The following is a 19,490-nucleotide window of genomic DNA, read 5'->3' as shown; positions in this document are numbered from 1 at the left end:
CTCTTTCCTTTTCCTTTTTTTTTTTTTTTTTTGGTCTCTTTGCCATGGGCCGCTCCCGCAGCATATGGAGGTTCCCAGGCTAGGGGTCTAATCAGAGCTGTAGCTGCCAGCCTATGCCAGAGCCACAGCAACGCAGGATCTGAGCCATGTCTGCAACCTACACCACAGCTCACAATGGCCAACTGTTAACCCGCTGAGCAAGGCCAGGGATCAAACCCGCAACCTCATGGTTCCTAGTCGGATTCGTTAACCACTGCGCCACGGCGGGAACTCCCCTTTTCCATTTTTGATTTATGTGTTTTGACGTTACATTACTGAAGGAATACTGATTCAGGAAGGTAACACACTTTCCTATTAAAATAACCTAATCAACGTTATGAACCATTTTTTATTTCTAATAATGCTTTGTGCCTTAAAATCTACTCTGTCTGATAATAATGAAACCAGGTGTTGTTGGGGTTTTGTTTCATTTTGTTTTTTTCTTTAAGTGCTTCCATGGTATATTTCCCCCATCTTTTTACTTTAGGCTTTCTGTTGTTAATATATAATGTCCTCTCCCTTGCAGGCAGCATATAATGTTGTTTTAATTAAATCCTATATTCTTAAGGATTTTACTTAATGTATTTTGTCATTTTACATGTCATGTAATTACTTAGTAGCTGTATTTGTATACACCATCTTATTATTTGTTCTCTATTTTACTCATCTGTTTAATGTTCCTTTTTATTCCTTTTTTGTCTTCCTTTAATCAAATATTTCTTAATTTTATCATTTTTTCAGCATTAATAAGTAAAACAAATTTTTCTATTAAAAATATTTCAAATGATTCAGCACAAACCTTTAAACAATGCAGTGTATCATTTTTTGTGAACATCTTAAACTTAGTGAGTTCTCCAATAAATCGAACAGTTTTGTTCTTTGTTTCAATATTGATCTGGTCCTTTTTTCGTACCTACAAATTAGAGCAAAGAGACATTGCTTAGACAATTAACACTTTGAAATCTGTGATAAAGAACTGCTATTTTAATAAGACTGAATTCACTCTAGATATTTTTAATAAATCTGGATATACTTTCTTGCTATTTTCAAATTAAGTTTAGACAAAATAAGTTCTACAGAACACCGGTGCCAGGATGTGCTTTGCAAAAGATCCACAGTCAAATAAACTGGGGAAACAAAGCATTTTACCAGTTTTAAAGATGCTCTCAAATAAAGAAACCTGTTTAACTTAATTTAATTCAAGGTTTCTCAAATTTAATTGGCAATATCAGACCCTTTTTTGAAATGTTAATAACTACTAGTTTGTTAATTAATATTATAAGGAATACACTCTTCAGGAAACACTGCTTTAAAACTAATAAATGCCAAGAGCTCACTTAAGCAAAAATATTATTAAAGCTCAGTATATTACAGTTATGAACTATATACTGCATTTTTATTGTAAATTCATTAGTACAATGAAATTCCCAATGTAATCACTATTCTGTTTTATCAACAATTATAGTCATATATCCAAGTTTATAAAGTCATTTATCACATCTTTTGCAAACATAAGCCCTCCACTTAGGCACACATTTCAGGAAATACTGACCATAATAAAACCCCAATTCAACATACAATGTGAACAGACACATCAAGATAAATGTAACTGGATTTAACCTCAGAATAACATTTTCATCAGAAAACCAAACCTAGAGTCTAGAAACCTTTCATGTGAACAACAATAACAACAATACGGTAGTGCTCTGAACTAGTTTAATGTTCCTTATTTTTTTCAGACTACTACCCTGTTTTATTTGTTCCACCTTACAACATTCTGAGAGAGGAGCAAAAGCTCTTATAATTCTGATTTAATAGTTAAGACAACAACACAAGAATACAAAGCTGTCAAATGATTTCACCAAGGATCAGTACCAAAACCACAGTCTCCTAACTCACACCTAAGGATTACACTGTTCTAATAGATGCTGGGATTCAAAATAAGTCCTGACTTCACCCACTCCTGGACAATTAGTGACAGTCTTTTACATAAGTATTAAACTTTTACATACTCAGCTTACACTTCTTATGTGGAGTTTTTCATCTTCATTTTTAAGGACCTATGTCCTACAGCAAGCAGAGGAAGGTGACTGGACTTTCTAGAGCTTTAAGAATAATTTTTAAACAAAACCATTTTTATTCATTTAAAAGATCAGAGCAAACTAGAAACTATGACTGTATTTAATCTAAAGCATCAATAAAACTGGAGCAACTAAAAATCACAAAAACTCAATTTATAGATCATTTAAGCATACAAAATAGCTTTGAGATAAGAGACAAATAGGAAAAAATAGAGCTAACTAGATTCTAGTTTATAATAATAAACTAATACTGAATAAACTTAACTATTTTAGCCTTGCAATTTAGAAAAGGGTACAGCCTTCATAAAGATCTTTTCACAAATAGATGTTTGATATGGACTGCATACAAAGCCTCCTCCTATCAATTTACCTTTTTCTATGAACTATGAGGTAAATTTACTCTACATTCTAGATTAAGACTGTAGACACTGGAACAGATTTGTTAGGTTTAATTCCCAGCTCTACCACTTACTGTTACTTAAACCCTGTGCCTTAATTTTCTCATCTGTAAAATGGAACTAATAAAAGTAACCTATACTATAGGGTTGTGTGTCTTAAAGTACAGTCAATAATGCCTGGGACCAGGAAGAGTTCAACAACTATTAGCCATTATTCATTTTATCCATATTAGTATACTGTGTCATTAATACATAGACATGAAATCAATGTGCACTGAATCAACAAATTAATGACAATGTTTAAGGTTTATTTATATATGGCAGTGATGTGAACAAGTAAAATAGCCACAGTCACAACATCTGAGCTCTTGTGGTCATTCTGTGCCATTTGGGGTGAGGGAGTATATAATCTTGGACAATTCAGGAAAATTCCCTGAACCTAAACAGCTCGCTTGGGTAAAATAAGGATGATGACAGTGCTGGTGGCAATGACGTTAACTAAACTTCACTTGATACTGAATAATTAATGTCCAGGACAAAAGATTATATAAACTTCAAAAGGATGTTGGAGAAGTGTTTTAAATGATACTACAAAATGCTTCTGAGTGAAAAATAAAAAATTAAAATATAAATTCATCCATGAAAAATTATAAAAGAAAAAAGGTAAAGAAAACATACCAAAATATTAACCAGGTTTGCTTTAAGTAATGAAATTATGAAGAACCCCCTTCTTTCTACTTTACATAATTTGCATTTTTTAAATCACCCACACTGAGTATGCATTTTTTTCATAGTTAAAGAAATGTGGAAATAAAAAAAAGGATAAAGTAGCACTTTAAAAATGATACACTCAGTGGGTTAAGGATCCGGCGTTGCCGTGAGCTGTGGTGTAGGTTGCAGACGCGGCTCGGATCCCGCGTTGCTGTGGCTCTGGCGGAGGCCAGTGGCTACAGCTCCGACTAGACCCCTAGCCTGGGAACCTCCATATGCCGCGGCAGCGGCCCAAGAAATAGCAACAACAACAACAACAACAACAACAACAAAAAGACAAAAAAAAAAATAATAATAATACACTCAGTGGGTTAACGATCCGGCGTTGCCGTGAGCTGTGGTGTAGGTTGCAGACGCGGCTCGGATCCCGAGTTGCTGTGGCTCTGGCGTAGGCCAATGGCTACAGCTCCGATTGGACCCCTAGCCTGGGAATCTCCATATGCCGCGGAAGCAGCCCAAGAAATACCAAAAAGACAAAATAAATAAATGAATAAATAAATAATTTAAAAAATAAAATAAAAATGATACACTGAAGCTGAATCTTTAGAGGGAGTGGGGCTGGGAAAACATACATGTTTTTAAAAATCTCCTAGGGTAATTCTTGATGTACAAGTTCTTAACAACTGCTGTGGAGGATTATACAATTTTAAGTATTACTGAGCTTCACAGCTTTTAAAACAAGTAACAGGGTATATTATTCACAATTATTTTTAAATGTAATTGAGGTTAAAGAGGTACAATCTAACTAACATGATGAAATTATAGAACTTTTAAATTAAGTGTTAGAAATCAATTATCTCTTTCCACAGAAAAGAAAATCATGGACTTGCAGAATAGACTTGTGGTTGCCAAGGGGGAGGGGGAGGGAGTGGGGTGGTTGGGGAGCTTAGGGTTAACAGATGCAGACTATTGCCTTTGGAATGGATTAGCAATGAGATCCTGCTCTGTAGCACTGAGAACTATGTCTAGTCACTTATGATGGAGCATGATAATGTGCGAAAATAGAATATGTATGTGTAGCTGGGTCACCACGCTGTAGAGTAGAAAAAAAAATTGTACTGGGGAAATAACTATTAAAAAATAAATAGGAGTTCCCGTCGTGGCGCAGTGGTTAATGAATCCGACTAGGAACCATGAGGTTGCGGGTTCGGTCCCTGCCCTTGCTCAGTGGGTTAGCGATCCGGCGTTGCCGTGAGCTGTGGTGTAGGTTGCAGACGCGGCTCGGATCCCGAGTTGCTGTGGCTCTGGCGTAGGCCGGTGGCTACAGCTCCGAATAGACCCCTAGCCTGGGAACCTCCATATGCTTCAGGAGCGGCCCAAAGAAACAGCAAAAAGACAAACAAACAAACAAAAATAAATAAATAAATAAATAAAATAAAATAAATAAATACAAGAAATCAATTATCTCACTCCCTCATTTCCAGATGAAAAACACTGACGTCTCTTCAAAAGACTATGACTTATAAAAAAGACTAACTTATTCTGACTCCTCATTTAATATTTTCCAATTTCACTTGACTCTTTACGATCAAATGGTATGTCAAACCCTTCTGCGAAGTTAATACAGATGAATTAGCAGTGTAAAATTTTCTATATATGCTTCAGTTCAATAATGTCTCATAAGATTTTGTTCACATAATCAAATCTGGCAAAAATGGTACTTATTTACTGTCTTCCATGATTTGCTCATTTGTTTTATATAAACATTCAATTATTTAACTAATTTTTTGGAAAGTCTACAATATGTTAAACATAAAATGGTCACGGGGTCTAAAAATAAGTAAATTTGCCTTCAAAGAAACTTATTTATTTTGTTCTATGGATCACTGATTTCCAAAGTAGATAGGGAAGACTCCCCATCTACTGAGGTTCAGGAAAAATCTTGAAACTTCTGTTTATGTTTTTGTTTTTTACCTTAAAACTTTAAAGTTAATGTTGTATGTTTTAGATATACATAAAATATCTGGTATAATTATAAATGCATACAAATATAACTACAAATAAATATACCTATACTGGGATATGTTGTCAACTTATTAAACCAACAGAAAGGCTTGATCAAAAAAGCTAAAAGACTACTGATTGCAAAAATGTCCATCAACGAATATGGCTATATTAAAAATAAAAGTTGTCCCCTCCATTATTAAAGAAGTAAAGCCCTGCTAAAAATTTGGAGAACACAGAAAACTAGAAAGGGAAAAATATTTCGCAAAACTCCACTCTCCAAAGACAGCCACTGCTAACACACTAATGCATTTTTTTAATTCTTTACTTTCCAAGTATTTTAACATAACTAGAAATTTATTATGTGTAAAAATTTCTTTTTTCTTTTTTAAGGCTGCACCTGCGGCATACAGAAGTTCCCAGGCTAGGGATCAGAATAGGAGCTACAAATGCTGGCCTACTCCACAGCCAGCAATGCAAGATCCAAGCCAAGTCTGCAACCCACACCACAGCTCACGGCAACGCCAGATCCTTAACCCACTGAGCAACGCCAGGGATGGAACCCGCATCCTCATGGATCCTAGTCGGGTTTGTTACCGCTGAGCCACGATGGGATCTCCTATGTGTAAGATTTTAGAGTTTGCTTTTTTTCCACCCCATTCTCTATGACATGAAAACTTTTTGGTAAATAAGACTTTCAATGGCCCTATATTATTTCTGCATTGTGAGTATATGACCATTTTCTTAATCTACTGTTGGGCTTCTAGATTATTTTCCTTTTCTTCCCTATTACAATTCATGATGGGAATAAAGTTTTGGGGGTACTTAGGACTGCACTTAGGACAGATTCTCAGATGTGTCCAACACATAATTTGGCAGTGAAACACACTACCCAACTCCTTCTCCAAATTCTGACCTCAAGTATATGTGAATGGTTTCTCATTTCTACCACCTTTACCAACCGCTGTTTTAACTAGAATTCCTCTGACTACTAGATGAGATTTCAGACAATGCTGTTAACCAGCATATTTCTCAGGTGAGGTTATTAAGGGACAAACAGGATGAGATTGTGACAAAAACGTTGGAACTAGATAGAAGGCAGTGATGGGGAAACCTCATCAAAAAGCTTTTCTCCTAAGTGAAGCTACCGAGAGTGAACGTCGGAGGCTCCGAGTATGAAGAAGAGATGTCAGCCCTGAGGAGACATTTCAGAAGATTTATTAGTACAATCTGAAGAACACAGGCTCCTGAATGTCAGGGGGGCAAGAGTAAAGGTATTTCCCTTAGTGATGAGGTAAAATATGCTGAAAATTTACAGGGAAAATATAGACGCTGGTATGAGAAAGTGAAGGATAAAGACATTTTTGAAAAGAAAGTAATGAGTTTGTTTTACAGGCGTCTTTAGCTAGAAGTACATGGGAACTTACTAAGCACCAGGAGAGAGGTTCTGGCAAGAGCTATGTACGTGAGGCTGCTGGCACAGATGAACCCCAGGTAATATACATTCCATCAAAAAAGAGGGTGAAGGAAGAAAGTCTGGGGAAGGAACACCGACATATAGGCCCAGCTGGAAAACAAAGGGGAAGGATGTTGAGGACAGCAGTCACGAGGAAGAAGCCAGAGAGAGAGGTGGCAAAGGAGGGATAGCTGTTACAATGACATCTATGCTCAGGGAATGCGTGAAGAACTTTATATGCATTATCTCCTTGAATGGGTAAGAACACGCCTATTTAAAAAGATACAAACTATCCCATTTAATTAACAGGCAAGGAAACTGAGGTTTGGAGCACTGAAGTAACTTGGCCAAACTTCAAATGCTAGCCTGTGGTGGAGCCAGAATGACAGTTTCCCAAAATGCAGGAGAGTCTAGCAGTTTGGAATCTGTGGGGACATCAACTAAGATGAGGCTTTTCAGAGGACACTGGTGGTTTCTGCCAGGGTGCTATCATGGCAAAACAAAGGGTAAATGTCAGAAGTGCAGGAGACAAGAGACTCCACAACAAGAAGGAAATGAAAGAGGATGGGGGAGGGGTGCAGTTGAGGAAAGTTTTCTCATTTATTTTCATTTAAGGATGGTAGAGTGTTGAGCACATTTATTGCCTGATAGAAAGCCAATGACCAAGTCTGCAGATTTGCAGGTAGGAAAGGCTAGATCCTGGAAGAAGCAGAAGTGACAAATGACATCAAGTGCCCTTTCTTCTCTGCTGAGAGCAGCAGCAGCGGTTTCCAAAGTATACCCTGGGATTCTGAAACCCTGCAACAATAGCAAAAATGCCAATTCCCTCAACTCTGACCCCAATTTTCAAAGATAGGAGGGGACGTACACATGAACAGAATGTATTTTTAATTTTAAGTTTCTCACCAAAAGCACTAATTATGCTTAGTCCAGCAACTTATGTTTTGTTTGACTGTGGCTTTGGTTGAGGGATGTATGCATGTAACCCACACAATGCAGCCACGCTGCCTGCTATTAACAGCTCCTTCTCTGTATCTGCATGATGGCATTAAAACATCAAAACAGGACATGTCTCTGAGCTAGCAATTAAAATGCGTCCTTTGAGTGACTGACTATATATTCAGCCCCTTCCAGGAGGTTCACAGTACTCATTACCATATTAAAGCTTTGAAATACTTAAAACAAAAGCAAAACAGTTCAAGTTGTTTGATCTCAGTGTTTTCCAAACTCCTCTAGGCATAGAAATCTGTCCTTGCTTAATATTATCTACGAAAATCTGAAACACACTTCGGCAAAAAAAGAGCCCGTCCAGAAAAGTCTAATGCGCAAATCTCACACTAACAAGTTAACACCTACAGCCAGAAGCCAAGAAGCCTCTCGAGATCATCCCCTCCCTCACAGAGACTTCTGCTTCCCCAGGACTCAGGGCACTCACTCTCCAACAATTCAACTGACAAGGGAGCACGCATTTCCTTGTATCGAATACATTTAGGGTTTAACTTTTTATTTCACTCCTGCTTTGTGAGTGTTTATGCTTTATCTTCCCAGTTGTACCGTGAGGTTCCTGACCTCAGGAATTATGTCTGTCCTGGCGCTCAGCAATACTACTGATTTGTATTGTACAGTGAGTGCAATAAAGTGTATATTGTGCATAGCAAATATTTATCAGCATGCCAAGAAACTTGCTTTTATAAAGTTAAATGTTATTTAATTTTTCCACTGGCATATATGAACATTTGCATTTCATGTCTTTTCCAAGTCCACTGATGTTCACTTTCAATCACCTCCAGGTATCTTTCTCCTTTCAAGTCTGTACCCACAAGATGATGGGGTAACGTGAGTTTGGGAGAACCACTAACAGGCAGTCTGTTAAGATTTCTCAAACTGGACAGAGAGGGAAGCTATTTGCCAACAGATCCTGGAACTTACCAGGTACCTTTAAAGAACTCACTGCTACCCAAGGAAAAGATTCTTAAGGCAAGAATCAATAAAAACATGAGCTATGACAGCATTTGCTGAGATCAGAGAGCATTTATGCAGCTTTGTGTGCTCCCAAGACTGGACCTCCAACACCTAAAGGGCATCCTACAGGCACTGTGCCCTGATTCGTCACACCCATGCTTATGCTTCTGGGAACACCAGTGAGGCCTGCTGGCTTGCTTGACCTTGGAGAATGGTTTTTACATTACAAAAGCAAAAAGCACAGTACCGACAAAGGAGTAGTGACAGCTCACCTCCAAACTGTAATATAATTTATCAGTTTCAAGCTTTATTGAATAAATGTACACTTTAAAAATTTAGAAATCCATACATTCTCAACTGTGGTACCACTATCAAGTTTCAAATAAACTATCTTACTTCAATAAAATAATCATATTCTTAAACTAAAGAATCCTCACTCAACTTATAAGTATACATATATTACAAAATAAATGCTTAAATACATACATGAAATCTGAAATCCCCCCTCAGCATGGAACAAAGATCCTCTGCTACATCAGACATGCAGGGATGCAATGTAGCAACCAATCTTGCATAAAATGGTAGCAAATCCAACCTGCAAAAGTTACATGTGATATGTGTAAAAGGAAAGGCAAACCAGAAAAAACTCATTTTAAAATCAAAACTTTCTCAGATATATTCACACATTAAATGGTTATAAAAACTAAAAATCATACAGACATGCCTACTTGTTGCCATCATAATGAAGTACTTGGAAACTCAATTTGCCTTGTGAAAGTTGATTCATAATCTGGTATTTTCCATTCAGTGAATTTATTGCACACCTGCAATTTTCATCAAGTATGCAATTTTCATTAAATATGAAATACCAAGTGAAGAAAATATGGCTTAAATTTCTAATTGCATAATTACTGAGTAAACAAACCTAAAGTCAACTTAAATAGTACAAAACAATTCTTTCAATTTCCTTCATTTATCCATGAAAAAGCTATTTGGAAACCTCGAGGTAAAGTAAAAGGGTAGCCAATAACCAAAAGGCTATCTTAGAAGTCAAAAAAATTCACAAAACCCACATACTAACTTATTTTACCCATTAGAGAACCCACCCAGATTCTTCCAAGGGGCCTAGAGACTCTTACTCCTCAACACACAGTATGTGCAAATATGCAATTATTCATGCTGTCACCCCCCTTTCATCATCAGACCACTTTCTCATCAAAGTTGGAGGCAGCTCTGGAACCCAGTGCTTGAGGCAGCCATTACTCATCTGAATCAATACACAAGCTGAAATCATATTTTCCATTCCTGCCACAGACTTCATTTTACAAAACCTGATTATCCAATGATTCAACACTCAGCAGATCAGACTCAAGATGAGAAGCCGTGAGGAACTAATAAAAGCAGCTCCACTGACAGCAGCAAGTAATGGGAGCTGACAGTTGAGGAAAGAAGTGAAAAACTAGGAAAGTTCAAAACAAGAGCTCAAAAACTGACAACCAGAAGCCATTAAGAGTAGATATAAATAATTCTACGAGTCTTACATATTCCTGTATATAACACTATACTACAGAACAGTACCAGAAAATGGTCTGATCATCAGAGAAAACTCTGCCAACTGTGAAAGGCTTAGAATTAGATCTGGAAAACTCCCAGTGTGGACAGACGAAACCTCAGCTGGGAGAAGGGTCGGAGTGAAGGAGGGTAGAATGGAAAAAAAATTTGAAAGGTGTAGTCAAGAGGAGGAAAGTACTCAAATTCATGCCTAAGAGCCTCAAAAACTTTGTATTCCTCTTTGACCACTATACTTGCCTTTTTTTTTTTTTCTTTTTTTTTTTTTTAAGGACTGCACCTATGGCATATGAAAGTTCCCAGGCTAGGCGGGTCAAATCAGAGCTGCAGCTGCCAGCCTAAGCCATAGCCCCAGCAACACTGGATCTGATAAGTCACATCTGCAACCTACACAACAGCTCACAGCAACACCAGATCCTTAACCCACTGAGCGAAGCTGGGGTTAAACCCACACCCCCATGAATGCTACTCAGATTCACCTCCTCTGAGCCACAGCAGGAGCTCCCTGTTTCACTGAGGTTTTAAAGTGGTTTTTCAAGTATTTCCAGCACATCATCTTGCTCGTTCTTAAACTTTTCGTAAATTTTATTTCACTTTTTTTTTCTTCTTTGGTCCCCCTGCAGCACATGGAGTTCCCCGGCCAGGAATCGGATCTGAGTGGCAGTTGCGATCTACATCACAGCTGTGGCAATGCCGGATTTTTCGACCCACTGTTCTTGGCCAGATAAAACCTGCATTCTAGAGCTAGAGATATGCCAACTATCCCACTGCACCACAGCAGGAACTCCTCATTCTTAAACTTTTTAATCTTTTTTTTTTTATATTTTATACATGGTTCTCTACCTGGATCTTCTTCATCCCTTTTTTTGTATTGTTTTTTCTTGGCCGTACCTACAGCATATGGTTTCCAGGCTAGGGGTTGAATTGGAGCTACAGATTCAAGCCTAAGCCACAGCCACAGCCACAGCCACAGCAACCACCAGATCCAAGCCACATCTGAGACCTACACCACAGCTCATGGCAACATCAGATCCTTAACCCACTGAGTGAGGCCAGGGATCAAACCCAGGTCCTCATGGATACTAGTGGAGTTTGTTAACCGCTGAGCCATGACAGGAACTCCACTAGTCAAGTTTTTAAGCTGCTGAGCCACAATGGGAATTTCATCATAGGAAATTTTTTTTTTTTGGTATAATAGAAAGAAATGGGGTTTTAAAAATATTTTTTTATTTTAAACATTCTTTTTTCTCTATTATTATTATTAAAATAGAGTTTTGTTTTTTTTTTTTTTTTTAGGGCCACACCACAGCATATCGAAGAGTTCTCAAGCTAGGAGTTGAATTGGAGCTGCAGTTGCCGACCTACACCACAGCCATAATAACTCGGGGTCTGAGCTGCACCTGTGATCTATACCACATCTCACAGAAATGCTGGATCCTTAACCCACTGAAAGGGGCAAGTGATTAAACATGAGTCCTCATGGATACTAGTTGAGTTCGTTAACACTGAGCCACAAAAGGAACTCCCTCAAGTATGGCTGATTTACAACGTTTCTTCAAGTTCTGCTGTACAGCAAAGTGACCCAATTACACACATTTCCCTGTGCTGCACAGTAGGGTCCCCACCGCCCATCCATTACAAATGTAACAGTTTGAGTTTAAAAATTAGTTTAAGGATCCCCTAAAACATCTTAACTCTTTTCATTAAATCTTTCCAGGTAGTTAATAATCCAAGTTTCTGTTTCTTTTGGAATTGTCATATGAAAGTAAAGTCAGATATTCCATGTTCTCAGAATCCTCTACTAATAAACTCACCAAATCCTTCTTAAACTAATAAGTTCCTAAAATTCTTTTTTCCACTATACTTTGTACAATTAAATGGATAGTTGATACTGTCATCCTGCCCTACTTAAATCTTCAAGTTGTGTAACAGTTCATTACTTCACAAAATAAGATCCTCTAGGTTGTAAATGTGTGAAATTATGTATTTTTTTCAATGTTAGTCACTGAAAAAGTAAAGTGAGTTTTGGAGTTCCCATCGTGGCTCAGTGGTTAACGAATCCGACTAGGAACCATGAGGTTGCGGGTTCGGTCCCTGCCCTTGCTCGGTGGGTTAAGGATCCGGCGTTGCCGTGAGCTGTGGTGTAGGCCAGAGGCTACAGCTCTGATTAGACCCCTAGCCTGGGAACCTCCATATGCCACAGGAGCGGCCCTAGAAAAGGCAAAAAGACAAAACGAAAAAAAAAAATATATATATATATATATATATATTTTATTTGACTTTTCTGAAAGTGAACTAGAAGAAGTAAGTGAACTAGAACATAAACATAGGTCCTTCCTTTAAAAACTGAATTTATACTCTTCTGAGAGAATAATAATTACTTTTACCAACAGTTAATGAGTGAACCACTGAAAAAGAACTTTTTTTCTTAAGCAATAATAAAACCTTGCTTATTATACTTTCAAGGTCTCCTAAATCACACATTTAAGTATCCTATAAGCAATTAATGATCATCAAGTAATAAACATCTAGTTGCTAACTACAAGTAAGAACAACAAAGCAGAATTAAACGCTTGCGTTCCTGAGGGGTAAAAAAGGAATTTTAAAGGCTTTTATCTCATAATCAATCAGCTTTTTAAAAGAAATGTCCAGCTTTTTTCTCTCTCTTTAAAAAATTCGACTGTTGAAAGCTATTACATCTCTGTGTTCAAAAAATGCCTAGGAAAAAAATAATTTGAAAGAATACTGTTATTGTTCAACTAAAGAATACAAAGGTTTTTTCTTCATGGGAAACACTCAAACAGATGATGATTCAAATAGGATGAAATATAATAAACAAGACTGGGATCACTTACTCTGAAAGAGACAACCGAATGCTCCAGCGACTTTCTCCACAACATTCACGTTCCCAATACAACAGTGCCATCAAGTGGTATAACATATTAAAGGATTTCTAGGAAACTCATTTTTTCATTTTTTAGCAAGGGGAAAGAGCCCAATTAGAATGTTTCTCACAAAAACTCTAGCAAATGTTCCTAAAAGCATCATGAAAAGCTGTTCAAGCTTCAGGTGAAACATGTCACCTCTGAAGAGTACTCTGTTTAAGGCAAACTATTGTGCATAGGATGAATAAACAAGGTCTTACTGTATAGCCTAGCGAACTATATTCAATATTCTGTGGTAAATACACCATAATGGAAAAGAATATATCTATGTATAACTGAAGTATATAGTGGAAATTAACACAACACTGTTAATCAACTATATTTCGATAACATTTTTTAAAATGAAGAGTATTCATCTGTCTACATTCATGTAAGAAGATTCTGAACATCTATCCATCTGCTAAAATGTGGCAAAATCCATACGGTTTCAAAGTCACTAAAACCAATACCTGGTCTATCTACCTTTAAAACAAGGAATTAAGAGATTCTTAGGTACTTGCCCTGATTCTGGCTGACTTTTCACCTGAAAGTTTGCTTAGGTGAGGAACCTTCTGAGGTGCTAGGACTATTCTCAATCCTGATCCAGGTTGTAGATATATAAATACATGTAAGATATAAGCACTTTATGTGCAATTTCAATTATATGTGTGGACAGTTATACTATGAATCAACTACAGAATCATGTGTAAATATATAATTGAGTATTTCTGGTAGATTTCATTTCTGTGGAGTCCTTCAAATTAACAGGCTAATAGATATAAAGCCAGCCCTTTGAGATTTTTTAACCACTACTTTTATTTAAAGAAGGAAGAACGTAACTGAAAGTGAAAACACTGCTTCAGATCAGACCTTGATGAAATAAACCAATTTTTAAAACCTTTGTGCTGCAAATGATACCAAGAAAGTGAAAGACAACACAAAGGAAAGAAAACATCTTCAAATTTTACGTGATAAAGGACGTATACAAAGAATATATAAAAAATATGTACAACTCAATAATAAAAAGATAAATAACATAATTTAAAAGAGAACATGGGATTTGAATAACTTTCCAAAGAAGACAAATAAGTGGTCAAAAACTGCACAAAGATGCTCGAAATCATTAGCCCTTAGGGAAACGCAAATCAAAACCACAGAAAGACAGACTTGACTCCACTTCACCCTATGATGGCTGTAATCAAGAGGGACAGTAGCAACTGCTGGTGAAGATATGGAGAAACTGAAACCACACATTGCTGCTGGGAATGTAAAATGGTGCAGCCGCTATGACAAACTAAAATGTTAAATGTAGAGTTACCCTGCAACACAGCAATTCCACTCAAAAGTATAAACCCAAGAGAACTGAAAACTATGTCCATCCAAAAACTTGTACACAAAGAGTCACAACAGCATTATTCATAATAACTAAAAAGTGGAAACAACCTATATGCCCGTCAACTGACAAATGGTAAGCAAAATGTAGTATAACTACAATGAAATATTATTCAGCATTAAAAAGGAAGGAAATTTTTAATATGAATTACAACGTGGATGATCTTTAAAACATTGTACACTAAAGAAATGACAGAAACCAGGCACAAAGGCCACATATTTTAAGATTTCATTTACAAGAAATACCCAGAATAGGTAAAATTCATAAAACTGAAAATAGAGAAGTAGTTTCTTAGAACAAGAGAGAGAGTGGGTAGGGAGAGAATAGAATATAAGATTCTTTGGGGGGAAAAATGTTTTAAAATTTTATTACTGTGATAGTTGAATATATTTAAAACACTCAACTATGTACTTCAAATGGGTGAACTCTATGTGAATTATATCTCAATAAAGCTGATATTTGTTTTTCAAGAAGAGCTGTAACGAATCTTAACAGTAACCGAGTTTAGTGCTTCCTAAACCCAACCATACAGACTAGGCAAGAGAGCTGAATTTTCTACCACATACAAATACACATAAAACCTTCAGGTCCTCACAATCATAGGCACTATTAGATAATGCATACTGGTTTTCTCGGCTGGCTCTGGATAAATGGGTCAAACGGATAAAGGAGGGAATCCTGGCCGTAGAGGAGAATAAAGATGTTCCCGAAGATTCATGTCCTTTGAAGGCAGTGAGGGGTGGGGTTGTGCGGAAGATGCTACACAAAGAGGAAGGCTTCGCTTTTCCCAAAAAACATCTGTAGAATGTTCATGAAAAGTGACCATATAATAGCTTGCAAAGAAAATTTCAAAAAATTCCAAAAAGTAAAAATAACACAAGATTCTCTAACCACAGTGCAATAAAAATATGAATTATTAACTAAACCAGAAGAAAAAGCAGTCCTACTACCTGGAAATTTCAAACTTCTCTCAAATATCTCCTTAGGTATAACAAAGGAAATACAAACGAAGTGGAAAATCTCTAGAAAACTTAAAAAAAGAAATCACCACATGTCAGAACTAAGAGATTCAGCTAAAACCAGAGTCAGAAGACAGCAATATATTAAATGCCAAAAAGGAACAAAATGAAAGAAAGAAACCAAAAAAGATGAAAATAAATATAAAAGCTAAAAAATGAGTAAGAAAACAGTAAAAGAGTAGAATACATAAATAATCTAGAAGGTGGGTTTTGTGTGCATTGAGTGTGAAAAAAACTAAAACAAATAAACCACTAGCTAACATAATAAAGAGGAGAAAGAAAGGAAAAGTACAAATACAAGACTGTTTGAAATGTCCAAAGAGGTATGCGTGGGTGTGGATATATACACATAGTATATATAAAGTACATGCATTAAAAGCATATATATGAATATAGTATATTCATGAAAAGAAATACCGCAGCTTAAAAAAAAAAAGAACAACAGGGAGTTCCCATGGTGGTGCCACGGTAACAAACCCGACTAATATCCAAGAGGACGTGGGTTCAAGCCCTGGCCTTGCTCAATGGTTTAAGGACCTGGGGTTGCTGTGGCTGTGGTGTAGGCCGGCAGCTATAGCTCTGACTCGGCTGTGGCTGTGGTGTAGGCCGGCAGCTATAGCTCTGACTCGACCCCCAGCCTAGGAACTTCCATATGCCGCAGGTGGGGCCCTAAAAAGAAAAAAAAGAGAAAAAAAAAAGGGGGCAAGGGAAATCTTTATGTACTGATAATAAAAAGATTTCCAAGATATACTGTTAAGTGAAAACAGTACAGTCAGAACAATGAGTACAATAAGTTACCCTTATGCAAAAAAACAGGAAATATAAGAATCTATAACTGTATGTTCTTGTACATGCAAAAGAAACTCTGGAAGGACAGGCAAACATCTGGAAGGACAGGCAAACATCAGGACAGGCAAACAAAACCCATCTCCTATTGGGTTTTGTTTTTGTTTTTGTTTTTTTGTCTTTTCTAGGGCCGCACCCGAGGCATATGGAGGTTCCCAGGCTAGGGGTCTAACCAGAACTGTGGCCGCTGACCTATGCCAGAGCCACAGCAATGCGGGATCTGAGCCGAGTCTGCAACCTACACTACAGCTCATGGCAACAGCTGATCCTTAACCCACTGAGCGAGGCCAGGGATCGAACCCGAAACCTCATGGTTCCTAGTCGGATTCGTTAACCACTGAGCCACGATGGGAACTCCAGTTGTCTCCTATTGGGAAACATAGGAACTGGGAGGGTGAGGCGATAGGAACAGGAAGAATACTTTTCAGCAGAATGCTTTTTTTACATTTTAGGGATTTGAATACTGTGAATGCAGTACTTATTTTTTAATAAAATTTTGTATTTGCTTATGACCAATATTAATTCATCAAGTATTTTCAAGCACTCACTGTGTACCAAACACTACACCTGATGTTGGAGATGCCCAAAATAAAAGGAGCTAGTCCTCTTTCAAAGGGCTGATAGTTCTTACAGCTCCACAGGAATACAGGCAGCAAAGCAACACTGGGCTATACATCATATGCCTAATGTAATGTGCCTAATTATTTGTATGTATGAAAATACTATGTGAACGCTATAAAGAACACCTATATACACATGAGGGAAATAAGGATTGCTGTTCAGAAAGGCTAACTCAGACTGCATTCAAGACTAAGCCAGAGAATTTCAGTGGAAAGATACAGGATATCCCATACAGAGCAGAAACCAGAGGCTTAGAAGTAGAGAGCAAAGGGTATTCAAGAAATCATTATGGATCAGGATTCTGCAAGAAGAGTGGCTAGAATGAAGACCAAAGAAGTTGAAAAGGGGCTAGATAAGAAAGGGTATTATATATCATGTTACATAATTTTATCACCTTCTGTTAAACATTGTGGTAAGTGCTAAGGATAAAAAAGTAAACATGGTCTCGTTCCTGCAGCTTAGTCTAGACAACAACGTCCAGGGAAGCCAAGAAAGAGGTTTTTGCAACAGTATGACGCATGACCTTTCCTGTCTCTAGTTCTTTGCAAGTACTACTGCCTCCATCAAAAGGCTCTCTCCATTCTCTTTCCTCACCCATCCCTTACCTAGCTCCTTCCTTTTTCAGGACTCAGATTCAATGATCCTGCTCAAGGCAGCCTTCTCTGACTCCTGAGACTAAATCATTAAGTTCCACTTGTTGTATACTCCAAAGCATACTGTGATTCTTCTTAGTAACTGCACTTAGAATTCTGCCTTTCTTCTCCTCCAAACCATAAGCTGTGTGAATACAGAAGAGTTGAATCTGTCTTGTTCACCACTGTCTCTATCTCCAGCACTAATCCTAGTACATGGTAGAACCTTAGTAAATGAATAAAACCCTTCCCGATCACTCCACCTGACTATAAGAAACCTAAATTATTATATTTATATATTTCAGGTACATAAGACTATGTAGACTCTTCTTCAAGGCTCCAAAATGCTTTGCATTTTAAATACTTTTATCTTTTTTCCTCTCCTCTCAAACCATAAACTGTCACTTCCTACTACTATGTTTCTAGCAGATTCCAACTACTTCTAATTTGTTTGTATTATTCTTAAACTTTTTCTCTTAAAATAGTAAGAAAGCATCAAAAGAAATATTTCCACTAAAGCTAATGAAATAAGTGGATAAAAATCAATGAGAAACAAGCTCTAGAAAATATGCTAACAATGATAATAACCTCTGTTGATAAGGGATATTTTTAAAGAGATAATTAAATAAGAACATAGGTCTTACAATCATCACTGCAAGGTAAAAACACTAAGAAATTACTCTTTTTTTTACCTACCTTTGTCTGGGAACTATAAAGAGTGCCCGCACCAATTTCTTCCTATTTGCTTTCGTGTTCATGTTCATGCAAAAATCCATTGCTGCCTATAGGAGAAAAAGCAAACTTTTTTCTTAAAAAAAAAAAAAAAAAAATGAAAAAATTCTCAATTTGGCTACTGAAAGTAGAACCTAGAATGCGACAATGGATTTCTTTTTTCTTTGGGCCACTCCCGCGGCATATGGAGGTTCCCAGGCTAGGGGTCCAATCGGAGCTGTAGCCACTGGCCTACACCAGAGTCACAGCAACGCGGGATCCGAGCCGCATCTGCAACCTACACCACAGCTCACGGCAACGCCGGATCGTTAACCCACTGAGCAAGGGCAGGGACCGAACCCACAACCTCATGGTTCCTAGTCAGATTTGTTAACCACTTGATGGGAACTCCTTTTTTTTTTTTTTGTCTTTTCAACAATGGATTTCTAACAGTTCCTAAACACTTCACAATGGTTCTAAGACATTAGTATTATAAGCATATCCCAAACTTTAAAGATCACAAAGCGTAAACTCCTCTTCCTTATATATCTCAAAATACATTTCATAAACCTTTTAATTGCAACCTAGTGTTAGAAATAGAACTTAAGTGGGTAGACTGAAGACCTAGCATGACATGTTTGGCAAATGAATATATGTAATCAATGCCTTTGATCTCATCAAAGTCAAATAAATCAACATTAGCATCAGGAAAATTTTTTGGGTGTTTTGTTTTTCTTGTATTTTTAGGGCCACACCCACAGCATATGGAAGTTTCCAGGCCAGGGGTTGAATCAGAGGTACAGCAGCAGGCCTATGCCACGGTCACAGCAACTCAGGATCCAAGCTGCATCTGTGATCTACAGCACAGATCACAGCAGTGCCGAACCCACTGAGCGAAGTCAGGGATCAAACCCACATCCTCATGGATACAAGTCAGGTTCATTATGCTGGGCCACGATGGGAAATCAGGAAAATTCTGACAGACTGTTACAAAGCAGAAAGAAGCCAGGAGCCAGGAATCTACTAATGCTAATAAGGATAACCAAAAAGGAATAAAAATAACTAGTTACGAGAAACTAGACACAGATTATCCCCAGAATCATGTAAAAGTGCCTAAACACTGA

General features: G+C 37.4%; 1 protein-coding gene across 7 annotated transcripts in view; it reads right to left on the bottom strand.

Annotated features, from left to right (window-relative positions):
• The window catches only part of UPF2 (UPF2 regulator of nonsense mediated mRNA decay), a 101,677-nt gene that overhangs the window by 48,879 nt on the left and 33,308 nt on the right, over positions 1-19,490 (bottom strand). For 5 of the 7 annotated variants that reach the window (XM_084980517.1, XM_084980516.1, XM_084980518.1 and 2 more), the window contains 3 exons: positions 18,352-18,437; positions 9,138-9,246; positions 839-952 (listed from right to left, as the gene is read on the bottom strand). In XM_084980517.1, the coding sequence (XP_084836643.1) occupies positions 839-952; positions 9,138-9,246; positions 18,352-18,437 (309 nt within the window). The remainder of the gene's footprint in view (positions 1-838; positions 953-9,137; positions 9,247-18,351; positions 18,438-19,490) is intronic. The other 2 variants (XR_014818103.1, XM_084980519.1) reach the window with 1 other exon arrangement.

This window comes from Sus scrofa, chromosome 10 (genome assembly GCF_054392235.1).
Source record: "Sus scrofa isolate SSC_HxYL_T2T_F1_AM1 chromosome 10, Sscrofa_HxYL_maternal_Yorkshire_Landrace_v2.0, whole genome shotgun sequence".
Lineage (NCBI taxonomy): Eukaryota > Metazoa > Chordata > Mammalia > Artiodactyla > Suidae > Sus > Sus scrofa.
Note: the sequence above shows the minus strand (reverse complement) of the source record. Positions and strands in the feature narration are given on the sequence as shown.